The following is a 26,372-nucleotide window of genomic DNA, read 5'->3' on the forward strand; positions in this document are numbered from 1 at the left end:
ACACATACTGTGTTTAGCACTGACTCACACTTGGATATTCCAGGCAAATTTCAAGTTCAAATTTATTATTATTTCAAACGTATACACGTATATCGCCAAACGAAACGACATTCCTCCAGACCAAGGTGCATAACGCAGTACGCATAATGCACACACAGCCCATAGAGTGATATTACCACAAATAAATTAACAACTAATAAGGTGCATTTATGTCACAAGTGAAAACGTAAACAGTATAATGCTACTGTTGCTTCATACGTGGTGGGACCCGTGTGATGGCAAGTAAGTTCAGTACCGTAGTCTTATGGCCTGGGGGAAGAAACTGCTTCCCATACTAACAGCCCTTGTCCTAATGCTATGTCCTGATGTTGGGTGGTCAATGAAATTGCTGGGTGGATGGGAGGGACGGTTGATAATGCATACACAGTGCTCTTGGCAAGTATCTCTGATGGGTGGAAGAGAGACCTCAATGACCCTCTCAGCAGTCCTCACAATCTTTTGTAGGATCTTGCAGCCAGGTGGACTAGGCAAAATTCCGATTGGAAAGTACACCATGCCCTGAAATGGGGCAGATCACTCCTTTTCTGCTGACCACTGGGAGCCAAGTTGGAAATAAGGAAACCTCTCCAAGGTGGCCACAGTTCCTGCTGCTGGACAGGCTGTAATGAACTGAGGATGGCGGGGTGGCATTACAGCACTCTCCTGTGTCTCCGAGCATCTCTGCCATCCGCTCCCCTACACCCCTCTAACTTGACCAGATCAGATTTACTGCCATGAGTAATGTCTCGCCACCATCATGCAAGGACTGTTCAGAGGGCAGTAGTGATTTGAGCAAAGAAGCACCAGTGCACCATTTCCCATCATGCTCACTGGACCCGGGTTGCATCCAATTCTACTGGCAGAGGAGGGGAAAGGCCCTTCACAACCTTCCACATCATTTTGTGCGCGACTAATACCGGGCAAACGTCAGCCTTGCTAAAGGGAATCATGCTCAGAAGTCTCTGACCCAACTTGACAATAGTTATGATGTAATCGCAAAGTGCTCCTATGGTGACCTGTCTTCGGTAAAAAAAAAAGCGCTTTAAGACACAGTTGGAACACTTAACGCGTGCGGAAATGGATTCAATTTACTGGCAACTAAATTGTCAACGCAGACTTTCATTTTGGAAACAGAAAAATTATCAGCGTGCATCAGATCCACTTTGTAACTGGTGTGTACGATATCTCAGGGATATCTCAAACAGCGCTGTTGTCGCTTCAAGGCAATTGGTAATTAGAATCAGAATCACGATCTAAGCTTAACATTGAAATCTCTTGTATAATAATCGTATTATGAGAAGATCTGTCAACGGCATTGATACGTAGTAAGTTATTACAATCAGCAGATGGCGGTATTATACATTATTGGAAATTAAACGCTTATCACAATTATTCGCAATTTAAGTAGACTTCAGGCGGGGAAGGAACACCTACACTGGAGGAACATTTATCGATACGGCTATTGTTCGCGTTGTAGTAACAAACTCATGTGACAGCCCCCTCCGTTCCAAAAATAAACAGACGAAGTCACCGGGAAACTGCGATACAAATCACTTGTACTGCCAATATCGAGTTATTCTTTATGCGGTACAGTATCACGCATTTAGAATAGACAAGTAGCTTTAAGCAAACGTACGGGTGTAGTGATCATTTGCACAGACCGGTATTTAAAGAGTGCACTCACCATGTTGACTTCAGAGACCATGTCTATGCTGGCAATGTCTATGCTCATACCGACGTCCACGGGCAGACCTTGAGGGAAACAACACATTATCTGTTTGGGATATTTGCAACCCACTTTTAAAAACAACATTGTTGCATATCGCCACAGGCAGGAGATGTTGTACCGCTGTAGTTATTCTTTATTATGTATATACAGTAAGCCTTGTTTAGTTAGCTACTGACTGGTGGAAAATAAAGGCTGCACATAGATCCATGCAACTATAGCAAAAGGAGATCATTTACCTCCGAAATCCGGTCTCAGCCGAATGTCATATCCTCTCAGCAAGTTATCCACGGTTTCTTTCACATATGACATGTTGCTGGACTCATTAACTCTGAAGGAAAAATGTGCATTTCATTCAGGATCATACCAATTGTGAATCAGAGAGAGAGAAAAAAATAAAACAACGGCAAAGAATGGTAAGAGATCGGAGCTCACCTCTGGGCATAGCAAACCATGGCCACCAACATAGGGAACGACAAAATCCCGAAGCATCCTCTGTCTTGAACTCTCCACATTCCTAACTTTGAATATAGAAAAGGCTTTGAGCGAAGATTCAAGGAATGCAACTTAGTCCAAGGCAGTGCAATAATTCCGAGGCGCAACGCATGCGCGCAGCTTCCACAACATCAAATAGACTGTTTGCTGTGGAAACAACTTCCCTTGCAAAATAGTCAAATGATCAGATCCTTAAAGGTATTTTTTTTCTCTCCCCCTCTCAAATGATTACAGGGTTGCTATTATGCTAATTGATCACAAGGACTCAAATCGCTTTTAGCCGATTTCCCTGAGCGGGATCGACAGCGTAGCTCGGATTTGCATTAAGGTGATGTGCTTGGATCGGAAGGTGTAGTGTCACTCAAAACAGTGCCTTGGCTAAACGTAGTGAACCTTTTCCGAAGTCAGCCTGCTACTCGAAGACATCGTGCAGCAGATTTAGCCGTTGCTTGCAAAGACCGCTTCAAACTCCGAGCCGCACCGCTCAGCTTTTGTTCAATCCCCTAAAAGGATAAACATTACAGGATGTTTCAATGCCACTTCATTCTGGAGAAGTGCAGCACAATTCAAATCAAAGAGCCGAGATTTTATGGAGCTCCCAGTAAAATGACGACGAGGCGAGAGAACACATGTGGAGAGTTCAGGGGGTTAATTTCCTCTTTGAAAGTGCAGGGTAATTTTTAGCAAGTCATTGAGGCTTTATTTAAAACCCAAAGATGAAGGCAAGGAAGCCAGACTGTGAAGCGCATCTTGAGTGAAACCATGCTATAATTAATTACAATTGCGATATTTTCTGCTTCATCGTGTCTCATTGGAGAGAATGTATCCCACATTGCTTTGAATCGACATTACACAAGGAGGGCTAGAAAATAACTGCCACCGCGCGATATCTGAATTAATGAAACGGAAGGCAATTGTTTATCAGCGTTAGGGTGTTCCTTGTTATATAAATTACTATCCGTTAGTTTCTAGAGCCGATCACTTAGAGGAACGAGTTGATTGTGAAGTAAGTGGGGATTTTATTTAGAAAAACGGACTTCTGGTGGTCCGAGTCTCTGTGAATCGATTCAACGGGAACACAAAGCCCCGGGTCGTAGTAATTGACCAGGGATAAAGAGTTTAGTTTCCTTTCCTCTTGTTCTGTTGTTCTTCTTTCTGTTCTGATTCTGAAACAAGTGGAGCTGTTAATTTCTGTTCCCTAGGAGTATCGCTCGTCGGCAGCTGGGAATGGAATAGACTCGGGGCAAGAGGCAAGCGTCAATGTCGGCACTGATCAGATCTGTACCAGCAGTTGAATAGATCGTGAGGATACCGGGCATAATCCGTCCAGTCTTTCCACGCATTCGTCGGCAAAGCCATTGCACAACGCCTGTGCAATAACACGGCAACGGCTCCATTTTTTACGTATGCACCTCAAACCAAAGATGTTTCCTCTATAATTACCAGTAGATCTAATCGGCGTTCTTCCCCCTCCTAACTTCCTTGCACACAAGCCCCAACTCCACCCCCTGACATGCAGCAGATGATAGAAGAGGGTGAGCGGAATAGTTTGTGATGATAGCGATGTCATATTTAAAATGCATTTGACTCCTGGCTGGCTGGCAAAGATCTAGGGAAGTGGATCGGTCTGATACGAGAGCAAGTACCTTTTCTGGCAGGAGGGAAGAGAAACATTCCACAGTTACAAGTGTGTGTGTGTGTGTGTGTGTGCGTGTGTGCGCGCGTGTGTGTTCACGGCTGCGATCTCTCGCCAGGATAAGGCAATTGGCAACGGGACCGGGAAGAGACATAAAGTATGGCATGCAAAGATGGGTTCTGCCAGGCAGACGGTGATCAGAATGTACTCCAGTTACATTTCCACGCTCTTGTACTTTATCTGCGTGACAACGTGGTAAGTAATGGAAGGAAAGTGCTTCCTTCTTATTTCGCATTGTTTATCAGATGTACTTGCTTTGACTGTCTTTGTACGGCGCTACGGTCCGAAAAATCATTATCAGGTGTACGGAAACCACCTCCAGAGCTTGCCATTGTGTGCTCATGTCGGTTTTACTTATTCTCTGTGCAGTATACGAGAAATCTCTGGAGAGATCAAAAAGCAGGAGAAATTGTTTCCAGAAAATTTTACGCGGATCCTTGATAGACTCTTGGACGGGTATGACAACAGACTGCGACCCGGATTCGGCGGTACGGGCACATTTATTGTCTTCGGTAGTTATGTTTACAAGAGTTGGTTCTGTATGTCATGGGATCATTGATGCCAATAGTGTGGCTTTTCGTCTAGTCAATTGTTACACATAAGGGGTTTAATCTGTACTGGAGGGGAGTGGAGTCGCGCAAAGCTGCTCAGGTAGATAAAATAGAAAGGCAGATTTAATAGACACTATTCTGTGAGGGATCTGTTGACGAGAATCAAGATACGAGTAATTGTAATATAGTGTGGTGTATTTTTCTAAGCAGATTGATTGATACCAGTGTTTGAGCTGCAGTCCGATAGCTTGCATCCTTGATTTAACGTCTGAAGACCTAGAACATTTTTTAATTAAATCCGTGAAAGCGTGCCACAAGTGGAAGTCGTGCACATTTGCTGCACAGATCAAGGTGTGCTCGCCCTTTGAGTCTTTGAAATCCAAAAGCAGGTACAGTAACTTGCTGAAGGCTATCCTTGGGACTTGGGAAATCAGTGAAAAAAAATAACGGGAATGCATCAAAAACAGTTGCCCTTTTCTTCCTAGTGTTGGTCTTGGTCCATAAGGATTAAGTGTGAGCAAATATGTCACCGTACTAATAGGTTAGCTCCTTCCGATTGTTATTAAGCAATGTATTTCCTGTCCTATAGGAGCTGTTACTGAAGTCAAAACAGATATCTACGTTACAAGCTTTGGACCAGTGTCTGATGTTGAAATGGTAGGATTTCTGCTTGCTATTAAAGGCGGACGTTCCGCTGGCTTTTCATTTGCAGTAATCTATTAATTTTCACTGCCTGGATATTATTTAAAACTACCTAAAGTAAATCTGAGGACGGAAGAACCACACGTTTTACATTTTGGAGAGATGTACGCTCCAATTAAGTTGAAATTCTAGTTGTAACAATGTATATTTATCTTTAAAATACATTCATTGCATTACCATTCATTATGGTCCAATGAGAACTATCGATTGGTTGATCATACGAATTTTAGCAATTATTTATGCGTTCAGCAGTACGATTCTTGGTTCCACATCAACATTAACTGCAAACCATGTAGTGCTTCCTCTCAGAAAATGAACCGGTATCGGTTTGACAACGCGGCACTCTGAATGGGAAATCAAGAAGCTAACATCACACGTTGCACAATGCACTGCACCACGTACGCTGTTTTAATAGTTCGGATAATGATTGGCGCTTCTTCCCAATTTCCTTCCAAGGAGTATACAATGGACGTGTTTTTCCGCCAAACTTGGGTCGACAACAGGCTCAAGTATGACGGCCCCACTAAAATACTTCGTCTTAACAACTTGATGGTCACCAAAGTCTGGACGCCTGACACGTTCTTTAGGAACGGGAAGAAATCAATTTCACACAATATGACCGCTCCAAACAAGCTGTTCCGAATCATGCAAAATGGCACAATTCTATATACCATGAGGTATGTTTGCCAGTCTCATAATGCCAGGAATCTGAGGCCATTGCTGATTCAATGAGAAATACATATCTTACTTTAAAATTAATTTTATAAGAATCATTTACTAAATTTCCTAAATGTTTTTCATATTTCATTTCAGACTTACCATTAATGCAGAGTGTCCCATGAAGCTGGTTGATTTCCCAATGGATGGCCATGCTTGTCCGCTTAAATTTGGAAGTTGTGAGTAACTTGATCTTGCTTTTCTTTGCATATAGGTAGGAAACTTTAACTAGTAGTGTTTAATTTTGTTCTTACTTGAAACTATTGTGGAAATATTGTGTGCATTTTAATAATGTAAAGCCAGTCGTTACTTTGACCTTTATGGAAAATAAATATGTGCTTGATATATGTGTAATGAGAGATTAATTTATTTAAAACACAAAATAAATCATTTTGAAATATTATTGCATGACCTGAATGTTTTAAAAGTGTATAATGCATATAAAATGATTGTTATACATATTGTAAATTAATGAGTTGGTTAATGAATGCCCATAGTTTTGAAAGCAGGATCACTTATTGTAATTATATTATTGTTGAGTTGCCGCTCTAACTTATTAAAATGAGTGCAATATCAAAATAGTATATCACATGCATCTAATTATATATTTCACATATTTTAGCAGCTAGTTATAAAATGTTAAGAAAAATACCAAATTTTATTGTATTGTAAAATTCACAGCAGTCAAATGAGTAACAAATTACTTTTCCAACCAATTAATGAAGAACTAAGATAATAAATTGTTCAGACAATCTGTAATAAAATTAAAGATCATTTTGGTGATATTAATTGTTAAAAGTTGGTGTTTGCATTCATTTCAGATGCATATCCTAAAAGTGAGATGATATACACATGGACAAAGGGACCTGACCAATCGGTGGAGGTGCCCGAGGAGTCTTCTAGCTTGGTTCAGTATGACCTTGTAGGACAAACAGTTAGTAGTGGCACTATTAAATCCATTACAGGTAAAGGCACATAGGCTTTCTTATTTACACCACAGTTTCTGAACTTCCTTATATATAACACAGTTTCCAATTTCTGATTACCATTTGCAATGTCTTTGTGCATAAAATTGCAAAATTATTAAGAATCCTTTATTACTACCTGTTAATTTTAAAAAATCATTAATACAAGCTAAAAGTTATGAAAAATAATTCTATATGTTTCTCTGTTATAGGAGAATATGTGGTGATGACAGTCTACTTTCATTTGAGAAGAAAAATGGGTTATTTTATGATCCAGACTTACATACCATGCATTATGACGGTCATACTCTCGCAAGTGTCTTTTTGGATTAATAAGGAATCTGTTCCAGCACGGACAGTTTTTGGTATGTACTTCTAATACATAAAACCAAGCAGTTGCATTTGATTTTGTTTCTCTCTTTTATTTTCAGTAGTGTAACTTTAATATTTTAATATTTCTCGAAACTTCTCCTTGTTACTACTTCTCTCCATTTAGTTATGTGGATCATATTAGCTCTGGGTTCAAAGAGGGTTTTAGAAAATCCATCAGCTATAAAATTGACAAATGGACAAAAAAAGTGCAGACATTTCATAAGATAAACAGCATTCTACTACAGCTTTAGCAAAAATGGACAAATTATCTACATATATAGTCAGCAACAACCTTAATATGTCAAAGTATACTTTAGTTCATATTTTGCTCTGTTATTCCAGCAGCTACTTAAATACTCTTAAGTAACAAAAGTTCTTCATTTACACTGGGCTGTTTGATTGTGGAAAAAGACTTACTTTGAATGTAATCGACTTTTAACGTGACACCTCTGCTTTCATTTCCTCCGACTTAACATCTAAAGGCACACACACACATACACACACACACACACACTCATAATAACATGTTTGAGTAATTATTTAAAAGCAGTCAATGGAGAGAAATGTAGCTGAATCTTCTCATTTTAGCTACAGCCTATGATGTCATTTGTAGACACAGAATGGATCACAGTTCAAATCTGTAAATTCAAAATAGAACAGCATTTGATCTTGCAATGCTTTCAATACTGAACTATCAGAAATAAATATTCATTTTCCTGCAAGCATTGCATTAATTTTGCTTTGGAAATTGAAAAATTTTAACCGCAAATAATATATAAATTTGCTGTGTGCATGTATTACTGTAAGTTATTGAGTTCTACAGAAAATCAATCCGTTAGACCGCAGATGACAAAAGAAAGGACTGTTATCTTAAACCCATACAGACTATGTTGGGCTACTCTTTTACTGAATGAATTCATGGATTTCTTAGATAAAACTATTCTGTTGCTTCTCTTCCTTTGCTCTATAACATTGTCCTCAGTGGCAGAGACAGCAACTGTCAGAAGGAGAACTACAAGCAAATTAATAAACTGATCAAAAAGTGAATTCCAACCAGCAGCAATTTGATGTCAGTTTCTCACGCTTTAGATACTTTTCTACAATAATAAAGAATTAAATAATTTTCACACTACGTTCATTTGACATGTAATGCATTGATTTTGATGCATATAAGCCTCTTTACATTTCCTTATATAATTAGGAAACTCTTACAGCAGTGCAACCAGTCCATCTGCTGTTTTACAGTGCCAGAGACCCAGATTTAACCCTGACCTGTCATGCTGTGATGTGTTTGCATGTTTTCCCTGTGACTGTGTGGGTCTCCCCCGGGTGCTTCAGTTTTCTGCCACGTTCCGAAAATGCGGGGCTTGGCAGTTTAATTGGCCACTGTAAATTGTTGCAAAATTCTCATCCCAGGTGACTGATAGAGGTTTGGGAGGGGGAGACACTTAATGGAAATATGGGGAAAATAAAATGGGAGTAGTCTAGAATTTGTGTAAAATGGGTGCCTGACAGCATTGACTCAGTGGCCCAAAGGAGCTTTATCTGTGCTGTATTACTCCATGAATCTATGCATTCCACATTCTAATTACTTTCTGGGAAATTAAGTTACTTTTGAGTTGCTTGTTGGATTATGAGTTGCACCTGAAATTAATATACATTTTGTAAGATCTGTACAAAAGAGACAGGTTCCACTCACACTCAAGGGGGAGCCAATATCCTTGGTGCAAGTTCGCTAGAGCTATTCAGGAGAGTTTAAACTAATTTGTCAGGGGGATGGGAACTGAAGTGATAGGGATGAGGATGGGGTAGTTGATTTACAAACAGAGGCAGTGTGCACTGCGACTCTGAGGAAAGACAGGCTGATGATAGGGCAAAATTGCAGTCAACAGGATGAATTACAGTGTAAAAGGGGGTCCAAATAAAAAAGTGTGATGAAAACAGGACTGAAGGAGTTATATTTAAATGCACATAGTATACGGAATAAGGAAGATGAACTTGTAGTACAATTACTGTTTGGCACATATGATGTTGTGGGCATCACTGAATTGTGGCCAAAAAAAGATTATAGCTGGGAACTTAACGTCCAAGGATACATATTGCATATAAAGGACAGGCAGGTCAGCAGAGGGGTGGTGTAGCCCTGCTGGTAAAAAATTAAACCAAATCATTCGAAAGAGGTGACATAGGATCAGAAGGTGTAGAATCATTGTGGGTAGAGCTAAGAAACTGCAAGGATAAAAAGACCCTGATGGAAGTTATATACAGGCCCCTAAACTGTAGCAAAGATTTGGTCTTCAAATTACAACGGAAGATAAAAAATGCATGTCAAAACTGCAATGTTACAATAGTCTTGGAGAATTTCAACATGCAGATAGATTGGGAAAATTGGGCTGGTGCTGGATCCCAAGAGGGAATGTTTGTGGAATGCCTACAAGAAGGAGAAGTAAAGTCAGATGCATCATCCTCATAGTGAAGTGAAGTGAATTACAGAGGCATGAGAGAGGAGCTGGCCAAAATATGTTGGAAGTGAATACTAGCAGGGATGATAGTTGAGTAGCATGGCTGGGGTTTCTAGGAGCAATTTGGAAGGTGCCAAATAAATATATCCTAAGGAAGAAAAAGTATTCTAAAGACAGGTTGTGCAACTGTAGCTGAGAGAAATCAAAGCCAACATAAAAGTCAAAGAGAGGGCATGTAATAGAACAAAAATTAGTTGAATGTTAGAGGAATGTGAAGCTTTTAAAAACCAAAAGATGGCAACTAAAAAAAGCCATAAAGAAGGTGAAGATGGAATATGAAAGTAAACTGGCCAATTATATTAAAGAGGGTACCAAAAGTTTCTTCAGATATATAAAGTGTCAAAGAGAAGCAAGAGTGGATATCAGAGCACTGGAAAATGATGCTGGAGAGGTAGTAATGAGGGACAAGTAAATGGTGGATGAACTGAATAAGTATTCTGCACCATTCTTAACTAGCATGCTGCTGGAAGTGTGAGATTGTCAGGGGGCAGAAGTAAGTGAAGCCATTTCTAGGGAGAAAGGTCTGAAGGTAGATAAGTCACCTGGACCAGATGGTGTACACCCAAGTGTTCTGAAAGAGGTGGCTGAAGAGATTGTGGAGACATTAATAACCATCTTTCAAAAATCAATGAATGCTGGCATGGTTCCAGAGGACTGGAAATTGCAAAAGTCACTCCACTCTTCAAGAAGGGAGAGAGGCAGAAGAAGAAAAAAATATGCAGTAGTTAGTCTAACCTCAGTGACTGGGAAAATCTTGGAGTCGATTTTTAAGGATGTGATTTCAATGTTCTTGGAGGCACAATGTAAAATAGGCCACAGTCAGCATGGTTTCTTCAAGAGAAATTTAGCCTGACAAATCTTTTAAAAATCTTTGAAGATATAACAAGCAGGTTAGACAAAAGAGAATTGGTGGATGTTGTGTAATTGGATTTCAGAGGACCTTTGACAAGGTGCCACACATGAGGTTGCTTAATAAGTTAAGAGCCCATAGTATTACAGGAAAGATTCTAGCATGGATAGAGAATTGGCTGATTGGCAAGATGCAAAGTGTGGGAATAAATGGAAGCTTTTCTGGTTGGTTCCAGTGACTTGGTGTGTTTCACAGGGGTCTGTGTTGGGAACACTTCTTTTTATGTTATATTGTCAATGATTTGGATGATGGAATTGATGGCTTTGTAGCCAAGCTTATGGAAGATACAAAGATAGGTACAAAGAGGGGCAGGTAGTGTTGAAGAAGCAGAGAGGCTACCGAAGGACTTAGACAGATTAGAAGAGTGGGCAAAGAAATGGCAGAAGGAATATAGTGTAGGGAATTGTATAGTCTTGTACTTTGGTAGAAGAAATAAAAGGGTAGACTATTTTCTAAATGGTCAGAAAATTCAAAAATCTGAGATGAAAAGGGACTTGGGAGTCCTTGTGTAGGTTTCCCAAAAGGTTAATTTGCAGGTTGAGGCAGTGGTGAGGAAGACAGATTCATTTCGAGAGAACTAGAATGTAAAACCAAGGACGCAATGTTGAGGCTTTTAAAAGGCACTAGTGAGGCCTCACTTGGAGAATTGTGAGATGTTTTGAGCCTCTTGTATAAGGAAGGGTGTACTGACATTGGAGAGGGTTCAAAGGAGGTTCACAGAAATGATTCTGGGATTGAAAGGATGATCACATGAAGAGTGTTTGATGGCTTTGGGCTTGTACTCACTGGAATTCAGAAGAATGGGGGAGGGAAGTCTCATTGAAACCTACTGAAAGTTGAAATGCCTTGATAAAGTGGATGTGGAGAGGAAGTTTCCTATGATGGGAGTCTAAGACCAGAGGGCACAGCCTCAAAATAGACGGATATCCATTTAAAATGGAGAAGCAGAGGAATTTCTTTAGCCAGAGAGTGGTAGATGTATGGATTTCATTGCCACAGGCAGCTGTGGAGGCCAAGTCATTGGGTATATTTAAGACAGAGGTTGATAGATTCTGGATTAGTCAGATCATGAAGGGGTATGGGGAGAAGGCAGCAGGTTGGGGCTGAGAGGGAAATGGATCAGCCATGATGAAATGGCAGAGCAGAGTTGAAGGGCCAAATATCCTAATTCTGCTTTTATATCATATGGTCTTATGTTCTAATAGCTCCTAATTCTCTTCTCAACAAAGAAAATATTTCTTCTATATCTATCCTTTTAATTCTGGTTATGAATCTAAACAACTATCAGATTACCACACTTGGGAGCAAGAGTATCAGTTTCCTCTTTTGGGAAGAGTAATCTAGTCCTCCAATCTTTTCTTATTGTTATGCCAGTTCCTCTCAGTTATGGTAGGTCTCCTGAAATTTTATTATTATTCTTGTAGCATGTAGATCAGAACTCCAAACAGTACTCCCAATATTTCCTTGCTATCAACACACACAAAATGTAGCAGGAACTCAGCAAGTCAGGCAGCATCTATGGAAAAGAGTAAACAGTTGATGTTTTGCGCTAAGACCCTTCATCAGGACTGGAAAAAAAAAGAGAAGGTAGAGCAAGAAGGTGGAGGGAGGGGAAGAAGAAATACAAGTTGGAAGGTGGTAGGTGAAACTGGGAGAGGTGGAGGGATGAAGTAAAGAACTGGGAAGTAGATTGGTGGAAGAGATAAAGGATTGGAAAGGGAGAAATCTGACAGGAGAGGACAGAAGACCATGGAAGAGAGGGGAGGGGCACCAGAAGGAGGTGATAGGCATGTAAGGAGAAAAGGTGAGGGAGGAAAATGGAATGGAGAAATGTAAAGGAGAGGATTTTCTCATGTTTGGATTTCTCCTCTATGTTTGAAACAACTGCAGTATAAGTGTAGGAAGTGTACAATTGATCTAACCAGTTTGCTCTGGTTTTTATCCTCCCATATGCTAATACTGCTACACATTCCACTTCTATAAATTTTCCAGTTATGCTATTAAATGTCTTTCTGCCACTTTAAACTTTTAATCTATATTGGAGCTGTCTCATTTTTCAAAGGCCTTTTTAGCTCTTACAAGGTAGTACTTTACTGATTGGCTGTTTGTTAATACTGTGGAGTAGAATGGATGAATTAAAAATTAAATATTGACTTTTCTGGAAGCTAAGTCTATGTATTTGATTTTTGACATTAATTCTGATTACTGAAGATATGACTGTCTGAAATAGTTTTTGATGAAACATAAAAGCACTTTTATTTATTAAAATCAATGAATCAATTTTTCATTGAAGTTTTGAGCAGAATCTTAACAGTGGAGGAAAGTAAGTTCTTGCAACAAATTTACTTGTTCAAAATTTTGTGGTGACTAAGTGTTAAGAATGGATAAAATGGGGTAGCGGCTTCCTGGCAAATGGATTCTCCTTTTACCAGTCCCACTCCTGGAGTCTGCTAGAAGGTGCAGTCACATCAGTCAGATGAAACATCTTGAGCTAGATCATTTTGGACTTGGTCCTCGTCTGCTTGAACGTTTTCTAGATTGGGCCAGTCTGCATCTGGCAGATTCAGGAGAGGTGGAGCAGGCTCTGAGTGGTAAGCGGGCCTCAGGCCGTGCATCCTGAAGTATTGCAATCTGAATTCTTGATGTTTGTTTTTACTACTTGCTAGGTGTCTAAAGCTTTTAACAATTTTCATATCGGTGACACTTAATTAAAGGCACAAATAATTAACAAGAGGTACTGTAAATGAAAGAAAAATAGGGAGTGCATATGTCTGCCTTCCCTTTTTCTACCATGGCCAATGACCCCATTTGAAATACCTTTGTTTGATTCAAATAGCCTTTATGTCCCATCCTTTCCTTCTGTAGAGCTGACAGTTGGATGTGATGTAGATGGACATTCCTATTCAGCAAAGCCTGCCTTTTTACTGGATTCCAATGTACGTACCAGCATCTGACCTCCAGCAAATCATGAACTTCCACTTCTGGCCACAGCTGTGTAGAAATCTGAGATACTCAGAGGTACAAACGCTTGGTAGCTGGTGGTTTCCTTCAGAGCCCTATCATTCTGGTTTCTGTTCATGCTGTCATGAACCAAGAGAATCTTGCTTTCTTTTCAAAGACCTGGGATATCTGACCAATTTATATTCCCAATTGTGGCCATGTAACTGGATGTAGACCATACATTTTTGACTCTGGGCCTGTGATTTAGTCAAACTACTTACATATGCAGCTGAAAACCTTCCAGGACATCAGAGCATTTGAAAGTAACATGTAATAGCACAACAATGTCACAAAACAGGTACAAATAATTTCCACATTATAATTCACATAAATCGGCTTTTCTTATGCTTTTTTCAGTTTGGATATAGGACTTGGACAGGATCCCAAGCTTCCAAGAGCCACATGAATAATGTAAAACATGCCTAGAAGTGAACAGTGTACACAACTTTTGCCATCTGTCATCACATATGCATATTCTAGCTCAGCTACTGTAGCTTCATAAAGGTTGAACAATGCATAGAAAGGTTTATTGCTTGATAGAGGTCAATTGTTTGGCTATATAATCCTCTGTCCCTTTCAAAGAGCATGGCAGCCTGATTCTGAACAGGAATTTAGTAAGGGTCTTATTCTCAATATTAATAAAATGAGCTCTTCAGTGCAGTGTGCATCCTGAGGAATCGATAACCTTTGACTATCCCCACTTCCCAATCCCACCACAAGCCTATACTCTTAAATTAGTATTTTCTGGATTTCCCATGCAACAAGGACCATTTGATTTTCACCATCAACAGCAACAACATTACCCTTTTTATGAATGGGACATGCAGGTCGATGGGTTTGCACTGAGGACTATTGGGAGTGGAGTTGTAAATACAGTCGGAGGTTGACAGGAAGAGGAGTGGAGGAAATAATTGTAATGGGGAATGAGGAGTGAGGGAAGTGGTGATCGGGAAGGAAGTGGCAAGAAAGTGGAATATGTTGGATTAGTGGCAGATCTCACCAAAAGGGGTGGGGCATGTGGTGGCTCTCAGCAATAATGATTTTAAGGTAGGGCTGGTAGAAATACATTCTTTTCTACTGGATTCTATCTCTGTTAGCATTTTTTTTGTTTGAAGAAACTTCTTATTGGTAGCAACCCGCAGCTGACTCATGGAGGACCAATAGACTGCACTTGGATGTAGGCTGTTCATTTGTAGCCTGCCGACAACTAGCTGCCTTCAGGACCAACTTACTTTGCAAACATAAGTATATAAGCAATAAGAAGCGGAGAGAAGACCACACCGTCTCTTGAGCCAATCAGTAAGACCCTGGCCTCAATTCCACTGTTCCACTTGTTTACCAGAAACAGTCTGCCTCCATCAACTGTGCTTACTGACTCAGCTTTCCTAGCTCTGAGGGGTAGAGAACTCCAATAATCCACAAAGCACTGTCAGAAGAATATTTTTCTCATTACAATATTGAAATATAATTCCATTGCTCCAGCCTTTCCTAGTGAGGGAGAACTTTGTCGGTCTAAGATGAGGGTGTGAGGGGATAGTATAAACATGCTTCAGTCCACCCTGTCTCTGATGTATGTCTCATTTGACACCCATACAAACTGGCACATTGTCTACTCACATTTCACATTCCTCCAACCATTTTGGTGTAAATTGTATAAGCTCTAGGGCTTATTATGAAATAATAGATAGTCACATTTAAGATATGTCCTGGTTACTTCATTTTGGCGAATCAAAATGACTTGTTAAATATGGACTGTTCTTGCACTAAGTCATGTTGGAGGTCTAAGTTATGTTCTTTCACAAAAATGATCATATGTTTCTGCAGATGATTTTGATTTTGATTTCAGAAGGCTGACTTAATTTCAGTGTTGGTTATTCATATTTATTCATCCAGCCAATAAAACTTGTTCACTTTTTAATTTCCTCTAAAATGGGATTTTTGATTTTTACCATCTTTCTTTTAATGTGATATGTCAGAAATACACTTAAAGCATTGGCATTAAAATGGCAGTGACAGTAATCCATCTGGGTGCACTGCTCAACGTGATTACTGAAAATGGAGGTTGGTTGGTTTCAAGTTTATTTTACTCTGTAGCTGAACAGAGCAAAAATAATTTGTTGCGATCATTGTGTAGAATTTGGGCACCCAATTAATGAACAAGAATGTCCAGGTTATATTTGATTATTTGAAGAATGCTACAGTCTTATACCTTTCTGTAAATCTTTACATGCATTTTTATAAAATATACTTTCTAAGTATTTGAGATCTGATCAATTTTGATTTATTTTTTTGAACTATGGAAGAGACAGAAAAGATTTGTACTTTTTAAAATGAATCAGAGTATAAACAATTTGAAACATCTTGCTTCTTAGGAATTGCAGACTCAATTTAAAAAGAAACTCCCATCTTATGGAAATGTTTGTCTGATGATGAACTTCAATAAAAAAAAATTACGAAAAAAAGAATTTACATCTAGCAGCATATAGCAGTAGCAGATCAGAATGAATATATTATGGCAGTGGATTGGTAATAAGTATTGAGGCAGCTCCACAGTTGTTACTTATTGAGGTACATCGTGGAACAGGACCTTTCAGCCCTTTGAGCCACATACACTCAGCAATCCCCGCGTTTACATCCAACTTGATCATGGGACAATTTACAATGACCAATTAACCTACCGACCAGTATGTATTTGGATTGTAGGAAGAAACTGGAGCACCCAGAGGAAACCCATGTGGTCACGGTGAGAATGTACAGACTTCTTAGGGGCAGTAGCAGGGACTGAACCCGGTCGCCTGTACTGTGAGCGTTGTGCTAACCACAGCACTACCATGCCACACAGGACAGCATTTTGGGATGACTCTGTGGCTTGCTGCCTGTCGCAATGTTGAAAATGGACACTAGATTTAACTATTGCTTGAGAATTTGTAAATAATGTATGTTGAAAAATGACAGGATTGGGTGGCAGAGGTAGAAATCCAGAAAAGATTATACTAATTTCATGATCATCGTAAGGAGTGTAAAAAGATGACCTTAATAATCAGGTATACTCTATCAATGAGATTATTAATTGCATATATCTAGAGCAATTTAGACTTCACTTACCAAAACAAACTAAACATAATAAAATGTTACCAATATTAAAACATATAAACAATTAGTGCATTACAGCATGGAAACAGGTCCTAAGGTCCAACTCATCTATGCCAACCACAGTGGCGCCAAGCTAGTCCTATGTGCCTGTATTTGGTCCATATTTTTTTCAAAAGGAATATAAAGATTAAATTGAAGGGATTTTCTAATGGAAAGAAATTTCCCTCTTGATCTTACCGCAATTTTAGAATTTATAGCCCTGTAGGTATGTGACAATATTTTGCAAATCCTGGGCAGGGCGAAAAGCATTATCAAGGATGCATCTCACCCTAACCATGGACTTTTTACTCTCCTCCTGTAGCGATGTGCTACACACAGCGCTGAAATAACGACACGCAGTCGGTAAGTCGTTTCGAGACTAGTTTATTCAAACTTCGCGGCGCTGGCATTTAATCCCTAGCGCCTGCCCTCTCCGGGCGGAAATTACATCAGAGGTACATTACCAAAGTCTCCCCCCGCACGCTGGCTATTTGTGAGCCGGTTCGCCTGCGCAGAAAGTGGGTCGCCACATAACCCCCCCCCCCCCCACAGAACTGGTGATACACTCCCCAATGTCCACAGTCTGGATCAGCCTCTGTTTGGGAGGTCTGCCTCTGCGCCGCAGTGCCTGAACCTTGACCGGCTGCACCAAGTCCACATGGGCCGGTTTGAGTTGGTCCACCGTGAAAACCTCCTCTTTCCCCCCAATGTCCAGAATGTACGTGGACCCATTGTTGTTGATCACCTTGAACGGCCCCTCGTACGGCCGCTGTAGCGGTGCCCCGTGTCTGCCTCTTCGTACAAACACAAACTTACAGTCCTGCAGGTCTTTGGGTACATGGGTCGGGGTCCGTCCGTGCTGTGAAGTTGGTATGGGGGCCAGGTTGCCGAGCCTTTCGCGTAGTCTGTCCAGGACTGCTGCGGGTTCTTCCTCTTGCCCCCTTGGGGCTGGTACGAACTCTCCCGGGACGGCCAGGGGTGCGCCGTACACCAACTCGGCCGACGATCCTCTTTGGGCGCTGTGCGAATTCCAAGCAGGACCCAGGGAAGCTCGTCCACCCAGTTAGGTCCTCTCAGGCGGGCCATGAGAACCGACTTCAAGTGACGGTGGAAGCATTCCACCAGTCCGTTCGACTGTGGGTGGTAGACAGTTGTGTGGTGTAGCTGCGATCCCAACAGGCTGGAGGTGAACTGGGCGCCTCTGTTGGAGGTAATGTGGGCCGGTACCCCGCAGCGTGCTACCCAGGTTGCGATCAGTGCTCGGGCGCAGGAATCGGCAGATGTGTCGGTGAGCGGAACCACCTCTGGCCACCTCGTGAACCGGTCTACCATAGTTAGGAGGTACCGCGCTCCTCGGGACACTGGTAGGGGGCCCACGATATCCACATGAATGTGGTCGACCCTCCAGTGGGTGGGTTCGAACTGCTGCGGTGGGGCTTTAGTGTGCCGCTGCACCTTGGCTGTTTGGCATTGCGTGCACGTTCTGGCCCATTCACTGACCTGCTTGCAAAGTCTGTGCCACACGAACTTGCTGGAGACCAGCCGGACGGTTGTCCTGATAGATGGGTGCGCCAAACCGTGTATGGAGTCGAAAACTCACCGCCTCCAGGCTGCCGGGACGATGGGGCAAGGTTGGCCAGTAGCCACGTCGCACAGGAGGGTCCTCTCACCTGGGCCTACGAGAAAATCCTGCAGCTGCAAACCCGAGACTGCGGTCCTGTAGCTGGGCATCTCGTCGTCTGCCTGCTGCACCTCCGCCAGTGCTGAGTCCACCCCCAGGGTCAGGGCCTGGACAGCTGGTCTGGAGAGTGCTTCCGCCACGACGTTGTTCTTTCCCGAGACATGCTGGATGTGCGTCGTGTACTCTGTGATGTAGGACAGATGTCACTGCTGGCGAGCCAACCAGGGATCAGACACCTTCGTGAACGCGAAGGTCAATGGCTTGTGGTCCCTGAACGCGGCGAACGGCCTGCCTTCTAAGAAGTACCTGAAATGCCGGATTGCCAGATACAGTGCCAACTGCTCCCGGTTGAAAGCACTGTACTTGAGTTTGGGTGGTTGTAGGTGCTTGCTGAAGAACGCCAGGGGTTGCCAGCGCCCCTCGATGAGCTGCTCCAGCACCCCACCGACTGCTGTGTCGGATGCGTCCACCGTGAGGGCGGTCGGAACGTCCGTTCTGGGGTGCACCAGCATCGCGGCATCTGCCAAGGCTTCCTTGGCTTTAACGAAAGCGGCCGCGGCCTCCTCGTCCCAAGTAATGTCCTTGCCTTTACCCGACATCAAGGTGTACAAAGGGCACATGATACGGGCTGTTGAGGGGAGGAAATGGTGGTAGAAGTTCACCATACCAACAAACTCCTGCAGGCCTTTGACCGTGTTGGGCCGGGCAAAGTGGCGGATCGCGTCTACCTTGGCGGGCAGAGGTGTTGCCCCGTCTTTGGTAATCCTGTGGCCCAGGAAGTCGATGGTATCGAGACTGAACTGGCATTTGGCCGGGTTGATCGTGAGGCTGAAATCACTCAGGTGGGAGTAGAGCTGGCGGAGATGGGACAGATGCTCCTGGCGACTACTGCTGGCTATAAGGATGTCGTCCAAATAGATGAACGCAAAGTCCAGGTCGCGTCCCACTGCATCCATTAGCCGCTGGAACGTCTGTGCGGCATTCTTCAGGCTGAACGGCATTCTGAGGAACTCGAGCAGGCCGAACAGGGTGATGAGTGCTGTTTTGGGGATGTCTTCAGGGTGCACCGGGATTTAATGGTATCCCCGGACAGGGTCTACTTTGGAAAAGATTCTTGCCCCGTGCAGGTTTGCTGCAAAGTCCTGTATGTGTGGCATGGGGTAGCAGTCTGGAGTGGTAGCCTCGTTCAGTCTGCGGTAGTCGCCGCATGGTCTCCAACCCCCCGCTGCTTTGGGCACCATGTGCAGGGGGGAGGCCCATGGACTGTCGGACCTCCGTACGATCCCCAATTCCTCCATCCTCTTGAACTCCTCCTTCACCATGCGGAGCTTTTCCGGGGGGAGCCTTCATGCGCGGGCGTGGAGGGGTGGTCCGTGGGTCAGGATGTGGTGCTGTACCCCGTGTCTGGGCATGGCTGCCATGAACTGCGGTGCCAGAATCGATGGAAAGTCTGCCAGGATTCTGGTGAATTCGTTGTCCGACAGCATGATGGAGTACAGGTGTGGGGCCGGCAACTTGGCTTCACCCAGGGAGAAACATCTGGAAAGTCTCGGCATGTACCAGTCTTTTCCCTTGCAAGTCGACCAGCAGGCTGTGAGCTCGCAAGAAGTCCGCTCCCAGGAGTGGTTGGGCCACGGTGGCCAGTGTGAAGTCCCACGTGAACTGGCTGGTGCCGAACTGCAGCTGCACTGTGCGGGTGCCGTAGGTCCATATCGTGCTGCCATTTGCGGCCCTCAGGGTGGGTCCTGGCTTCCTGTTGCGGGTGTCGTACCCCGTCGGGGGCAAAACGCTGATTTCTGCTCCGGTGTTGACCAAGAAGCGGCGTCCCGACTGTTTGTCCCATTTGTACAAGAGGCTGTCCTGGTGGCCTGCCGCCACAGTCATTAGCGGCAGCTGGCCCTGGCCCTGGCCCTTGCAGGGCGGGCGACAACGGCGGGCTTCTGTGCTCCACCGCTGGTGGTAGAAACACCACTGTTTACTGGCCTCCTCACTCCTGCCTCTGTGTTTTGTGCGCCCCCCTGCCGGGCCTGGTCTGGTCCACTGTTGGGCGCATTGCCTGGTAATCTGACCAACGGACGCCACGCTCTCCCTCTTGGCTTTCCACAGCACGTCTGCCCTGGCCGCCACCTTCCGGGGGTCGCTGAAATCTGCGTCGGCCAGCAGCAGATGTATGTCCTCGGGCAGTTGCTCTAGGAACGCTTGCTCAAACATGAGGCAGGGCTTGTGTCCGTCAGCCAGGGCCAGCATCTCGTTCATCAATGCTGACGGCAGTCTGTCTCCAAACCATCCAGGTGAAGCAGGCGGGCACCCCGCTCATGCCGTGAGAGGCCAAAGGTCCCAATGAGCAGCGCTTTGAATGCTTCATATTTGCCTTCTTCCGGGGGCGACTGTATGAAATCCGCAACCTGGGCGGCCGTCTCCTGGTCAAGGGCGCTCACCACGTGGTAGTAACGCGTGGAATCAGAGGATATCTGCCGAATCAGGAACTGGGCTTCTGCTTGGCTAAACCACACGCGTGGTCGCAGCGTCCAGAAAGTCGGCAGTTTTAGCGAAACTGCGTGAACAGATGAAGAGTCGGTCATCTTTGGTCCAAATCCCGTTTGGACCGTCGGGGTCACCAATTTAGTGATGTGCTACACACAGCGCTGAAATAACGACACGCAGTCGGTAAGTCGTTTCAAGACTAGTTTATTCAAACTTCGCGGCGCTGGCATTTAATCCCTAGCGCCCGCCCTCTCCGGGCGGAAATGACATCAGAGGTGCATTATCAAAGTCTCCCCCTGCGCGCTGGCTATTTGTGAGCCAGTTCACCTGTGCAGAAACTGGGTTGCCACACTCCCATCTGGTAGGCACGTCAGAAGCCTCCGCTCCCGCACCAGCAGGCACAGGAAGAGCTTCTTCCCTGAGGTTGTGACCCTGCTGAACCTCACATCACAGCGCTAAGCAGTATTACACCCATATTGTACTGTCTCAGTACTTTTATATTTGTGTGCTATAGCACTTACTTTTTATTCACAGTTATTTTGTAAATAACACTATTCTTTGCATTTCTGGTTAGATGCTAACTGCATTTCATTGGCTTTGTATCTGTACTCGGCACAATGACAATAAAGTTGAAACTAATCTAATCTAATCTAACAATGCATTGCTAATGGGATGGAAACACAACAATTCAGCAAAAAGGTGAAAGGTAATCAACAGCTTCATTGATGCAGGAAGCCCTATGTATTGTTCTTTAATTATAGAAACAAAAGCTATGTTGAAAATGTAGCAGGAACAAGTTTCACTCAATTCAAGAAGCAAGTGTATGAAATGCTTAACCGCTATATTCAAAAGGTGTTCACGAAGCATAGATATGAAGATTGAAATATTTAGAAGTTGCTGAAGGAGTATGTGTTTGTTAATTACAATAGGTAGAGTTTCTATTTAACTGAAGTTCCCCCTGTTCTGAGAAATGCCTTTCCTTTGAGATTCATTTAAATTAATTCCCAAATTGCTAAATGTAAAATCAGCTACCGACCAGTGCAATTAGTCAAGGTTTTAAAAAAGTAATTTAAACAATTCTTTTAAAAATATTCACTGGTATTCTTAAGATTGCTAACTGTTTGATTGCTAGAGGTTTATTACAATAAATAAGCATTTTAACCTAATTTACAATTTTTTTATATGTGACACCAGTCAGCAAACATGCACAAAAGTTTTAAAGACTGGGACATTTTGTGGATGTTCAATAACTCATTTCATGCTTCCACAAAAATAAAAGTTTTAGATTCTCACCCTGGAAATTACAGGTAATGAAAATAAAAATGGCGGTTATTGGAATTACATTTCAACAGTTTTGAGTATGTATTATACAGAGTATTTGATTACCAGATAGATTAAATTATTTTGCGACTTGAAGTATTTACCACCAGACATGTTTTTGTTTTTGTGATCCATGATTCTATCTAATTTTGACCATGATCGTGATACCTCAGCAACTGAAGTTAACTGAGATTGTGGGAATGTTGATCTATCTAATCGGGATATAGTAATTAGCAGCATGCTAACTTGGTGCACTGCTTTTTGCAATTTTGATCAGGAGTGTCAATATGTTCAAAATTAAATCTTAGACCCAATATTGACTAAAATAGCTTGAGATTTGTTTCAATGCTGCATCTGAACAACCTTACCAACAGCCACAGGAATTTTACTGAGCACAAGCAGACTGAAAATAGCTGTCCATGTTACGACATATTTTCAAGTGCACTTGCATGATTACCCTCATAACATTCATCACCATGCACTCCAGTTTAATTTTTGCAGTGGAGATCTTAATATGCTTCCAAAGTTAAGCATCTTCTTCTGGTTTCCAAATTTTGGAAATCTCTCTGTGACACTAAGGATGGAAATGCAAAAGCCTGGAAATAGCAGTAAATAGATCTTCACTTTACTCGACATTTAAACATGGTCCCAAGATTTCTTTTGGTGAAAGTGAAAAATTTTATAGAGATAATTTATTAGTTCCCTTACTATCCTAACCAGCTTGAGGAATAGCTAAATAAGTGCTTGTAATGATAGCTTTCACATGTCATTTTGAAGCGTTTCCGCCTCACATATCTGTACATTCAACAGTTAGAGAAAGGAACAATTGATCAGCTGGTTCTGACACAGTTTCTGTTTCCGGATGATCTGCTCTGTTTTACCATGCTTCCACATTTGCTGTTGAATGCTTACAGTCCCGTCTTCCAACCAATCCATCTGTTTAGCACTCACAACGTAATTGCCCGGTGAATATACCTGTTTTTCTCATGAAATACCAAGGAAATTCTCAGATTTGGGAATGTCAAGAAGTTGAACATCAAAGGTACATCTATTTTCATATACACAGGTACGCATACACACAGGTGCAATAAAAATCTTGAAGTAGCTTCAGAGGTGCATAACATCAGATATATAACAAAACCATATAAATTTAACATAAATTATACAAAAAAGAATGTAATTAGAACAAAAAAAAAATTTTGGCTCACTTCTTAAGGTGGTTCTTGTTCCCCTGCATTTAAAAGCCTTAACTGAGTTAGGGAACTGGTGATGCAGCTCAGTGACCTTCGCCTGGTCAGGGAGAGCGAGCAGGTGATAGAGAGGAGTTACAGGCAGCTGGTCACACCGAGGCCATGGGAGACAGACAAGTGGGTCACAGTCAGGAGAGGGAAGGGGAAGAGTCAGGTACTAGAGAGTACGCCTGTGGCTGTACCCCTTGACAATAATTCCTCCTATTTGAGTACTGTTGGGGGGGGGGGGGGAGGATCAGCCTACCTGGGGGAAGCAACAGTGGCCATGCCTCTGGCACAGAGTCTGACCCTGTGGCTCAGAAGGGTAGGGAAAGGAAGAGGAAGGCAGTAGTGATAGGGAACTCTATAGTTAGGGGGTCAGACAGGTGATTCTGTGGACGCAGGAAAGAAAGTCGGATGGTAGTTTGCCTCCCAGGTGCCAGGGTCCAGGATGTTTCAGATCGTGTCCAAGATATCCTGTGGTGGGAGGGAGAACAGCCAGAGGTCGTGGTACATATTGGTACCAATGACATAGGTAGGAAAAGGGAAGAGGTCCTGAAAAAAGACTACAGGGAGTTGGGAAAGAAGTTGAGAAGCAGGACCACAAAGGTAGTAATTTCGGGATTACTGCCTGTGCCACGCGATAATGAGAATAGGAATAGAATGAGGTGGAGGAAAAATGTGTGGCTGAGGGATTCAGATTTCTGGATCACTGGGACCTCTTTTGGGGCAGGTGTGACCTGTACAAAAAGGACAGGTTGCACTTGAATCCCAGGGGATTGGGGAAGAGGAGGTTGGCTCACAAATAGAGAAAGCTTGTAGACAGTGCGAGAGGGAGGATAGGTAGGTGATAGAGAAGGGACGTGCTCAGACCGAACGTTTGAGATGTGTCTATTTTAATGAAAGGAGTGTTGTGAACAAAGCGGATGAGCTTAGAGCGTGGATCAGTAGTTGTAGATATGATGTGGTGGACATTACAGAGACTTGGATGGCTCAGGGACAGGAATGGTTACTTCAAGTGCCGGGTTTTAGACGTTTCAGAAAGGACAGGGAGGAGGCAAAAGAGGTGGGGGCGTGGCACTGTTGATCAGAGATAGTGTCATGGCTGCAGAACAGGTGGACGCCATGGAGGGATTGTCTACGGAGTCTCTGTGGGTGGAGGTTAGGAACAGGAAGGGGTCAATAACTTTACTGGGTGTTTTTCATAGGCCGCCCAATAGTAACAGGGATATCGAGAAGCAGATAGGGAAACAGATTCTGGAAAGGTGTAATAATAACAGAGTTGTCATGATGGGACATCTTAATTTCCCAAATATCTATTGCCATCTCCCTAGAGCAAGGAGTTTAGATGGGGTGGAGTTTGTTAGGTGTGTTCAGGAAGTTTTCTTGACACAATATGTACATAAGCCTACAAGAGGAGAGGCTGTACTTGATTTGGTATTGGGAAATGAACCTGGTCAGGTGTCAGATCTCTCAGTGGGAGAGCATTTTGGAGATAGTGATCATAATTCTATCTCCTTTACAATAGCATGGGAAAGAGATAGGATCAGACAAGTTAGAAAAGTGTTTAATTGGAGTAAGGGGAATTTTGAGGCTATCAGGCAGGAAATTGGAAACTTAAATTGAAAACAGATGTTCTCAGGGAAAAGTACGGAAGAAATGTGGCAATTGTTCGGGGATATTTCTGTGGAGTTCTGCATAGGTACGTTACAATGAGACAGGGAAGTTATGGTAGGGTACAGAAACCGTGGTGTACAAAGGCTGTAATAAATCTAGTCAAGAAGAAAAGAAAAGCTTACAAAAGGTTCAGAGAGCTAGGTAATATTAGAGATCTAGAAGGTTATGCTAATAGGAAGGAGCTTATGAAAGAAATTAGGAGAGCCAGAAGGGGCCATGAGAAGGCCTTGGTGGGCAGGATTAAGGAAAACCCCAAGGCATTCTACAAGTATGTGAAGAGCAGGAGGATAAGACATGAAAGAATAGGACCTATCAAGTGTGACAGTGGAAAAGTGTGTATGGAACTGGAGGAAATAGCAGAGGTATTTAATGAATACTTTACTTCAGTATTCACTATGGAAAAGGATCTTGGTGATTGTAGTGATGACTTGCAGCAGACTGGAAAGCTTGAGCATGTAGATATTAAGAAAGGGGAGGTGCTGGAGCTTTTGGAAAGCAACAAGTTGGATAAGTCACCGGGACCAGATGAGATATATCTCAGGCTACTGTGCGAAGCAAGGGAGGAGATTGCTGAGTCTCTGGCGATGATCTTTGCATTATCAATGGGGAGGGGAGAGGTTCCAGAGGATTGGAGGGTTGCAGATGTTGTTCCTTTATTCAAGAAAGGGAGTAGAGATAGCCCAGGAAATTATAGTCCAATAAGTCTTACCTCAGTGGTTAGTAAGTTGATGGAGAAGATCCTGAGAGGCAGGATTTATGAACATTTGGAAAGGTATAATATGATTAGGAATATTCAGCATGGCTTTGTCAAGGGCAGGTCGTGCCTTACAATCCTGATTGAATTTTTTGAGGATTGATGAAGGAAGAGCAGTAGATATAGTGTATATGGATTTCAACAAGACATTTGATAAGGTACCCCATGCAAGACTTATTGAGAAAGGAGGCATGGGATCCAGGGGGACATTGCTTTGTGGATCCAGAATTGGCTTGCCCACAGAAGGCAAAGAGTGGTTGTAGACGGGTCATATTCTGCATGGAGGCCGGTGACCAGTGGTGTGCCTCAGGGATCTGTTCTGGGACCCTTACTCTTCGTGATTTTTATAAATGGCCTGGATGATGAACTGCAGGGATGGTTTAGTAAGTTTTCTGATGAC

General features: G+C 42.9%; 2 protein-coding genes across 2 annotated transcripts in view; one reads left to right on the forward strand and one right to left on the reverse strand.

Annotated features, from left to right (window-relative positions):
* The window catches only part of gabrb1 (gamma-aminobutyric acid type A receptor subunit beta1), a 263,066-nt gene extending 260,212 nt beyond the window's left edge, over window positions 1-2,854 (reverse strand). Inside the window, exons 1-3 of the mRNA XM_073064715.1 lie at window positions 2,201-2,854; window positions 2,005-2,096; window positions 1,724-1,791 (exon numbers count right to left, since the gene is read on the reverse strand). Of these exons, the coding sequence (XP_072920816.1) occupies window positions 1,724-1,791; window positions 2,005-2,096; window positions 2,201-2,280 (240 nt within the window). The 5' untranslated portion in view covers window positions 2,281-2,854. The remainder of the gene's footprint in view (window positions 1-1,723; window positions 1,792-2,004; window positions 2,097-2,200) is intronic.
* A 466-nt stretch (window positions 2,855-3,320) lies between these two features.
* Window positions 3,321-26,372, forward strand: part of gabra4 (gamma-aminobutyric acid type A receptor subunit alpha4) — a 47,395-nt gene continuing 24,343 nt past the window's right edge. Inside the window, exons 1-8 of the mRNA XM_073064714.1 lie at window positions 3,321-3,795; window positions 4,015-4,151; window positions 4,326-4,444; window positions 5,097-5,164; window positions 5,666-5,886; window positions 6,023-6,105; window positions 6,748-6,891; window positions 7,104-7,256. Coding sequence (XP_072920815.1) covers window positions 4,069-4,151; window positions 4,326-4,444; window positions 5,097-5,164; window positions 5,666-5,886; window positions 6,023-6,105; window positions 6,748-6,891; window positions 7,104-7,256 — 871 coding nt within the window. The 5' untranslated portion in view covers window positions 3,321-3,795; window positions 4,015-4,068. The remainder of the gene's footprint in view (window positions 3,796-4,014; window positions 4,152-4,325; window positions 4,445-5,096; window positions 5,165-5,665; window positions 5,887-6,022; window positions 6,106-6,747; window positions 6,892-7,103; window positions 7,257-26,372) is intronic.

This window comes from Hemitrygon akajei, chromosome 13 (genome assembly GCF_048418815.1).
Source record: "Hemitrygon akajei chromosome 13, sHemAka1.3, whole genome shotgun sequence".
In the NCBI taxonomy this organism is placed as follows: Eukaryota; Metazoa; Chordata; class Chondrichthyes; order Myliobatiformes; family Dasyatidae; genus Hemitrygon; species Hemitrygon akajei.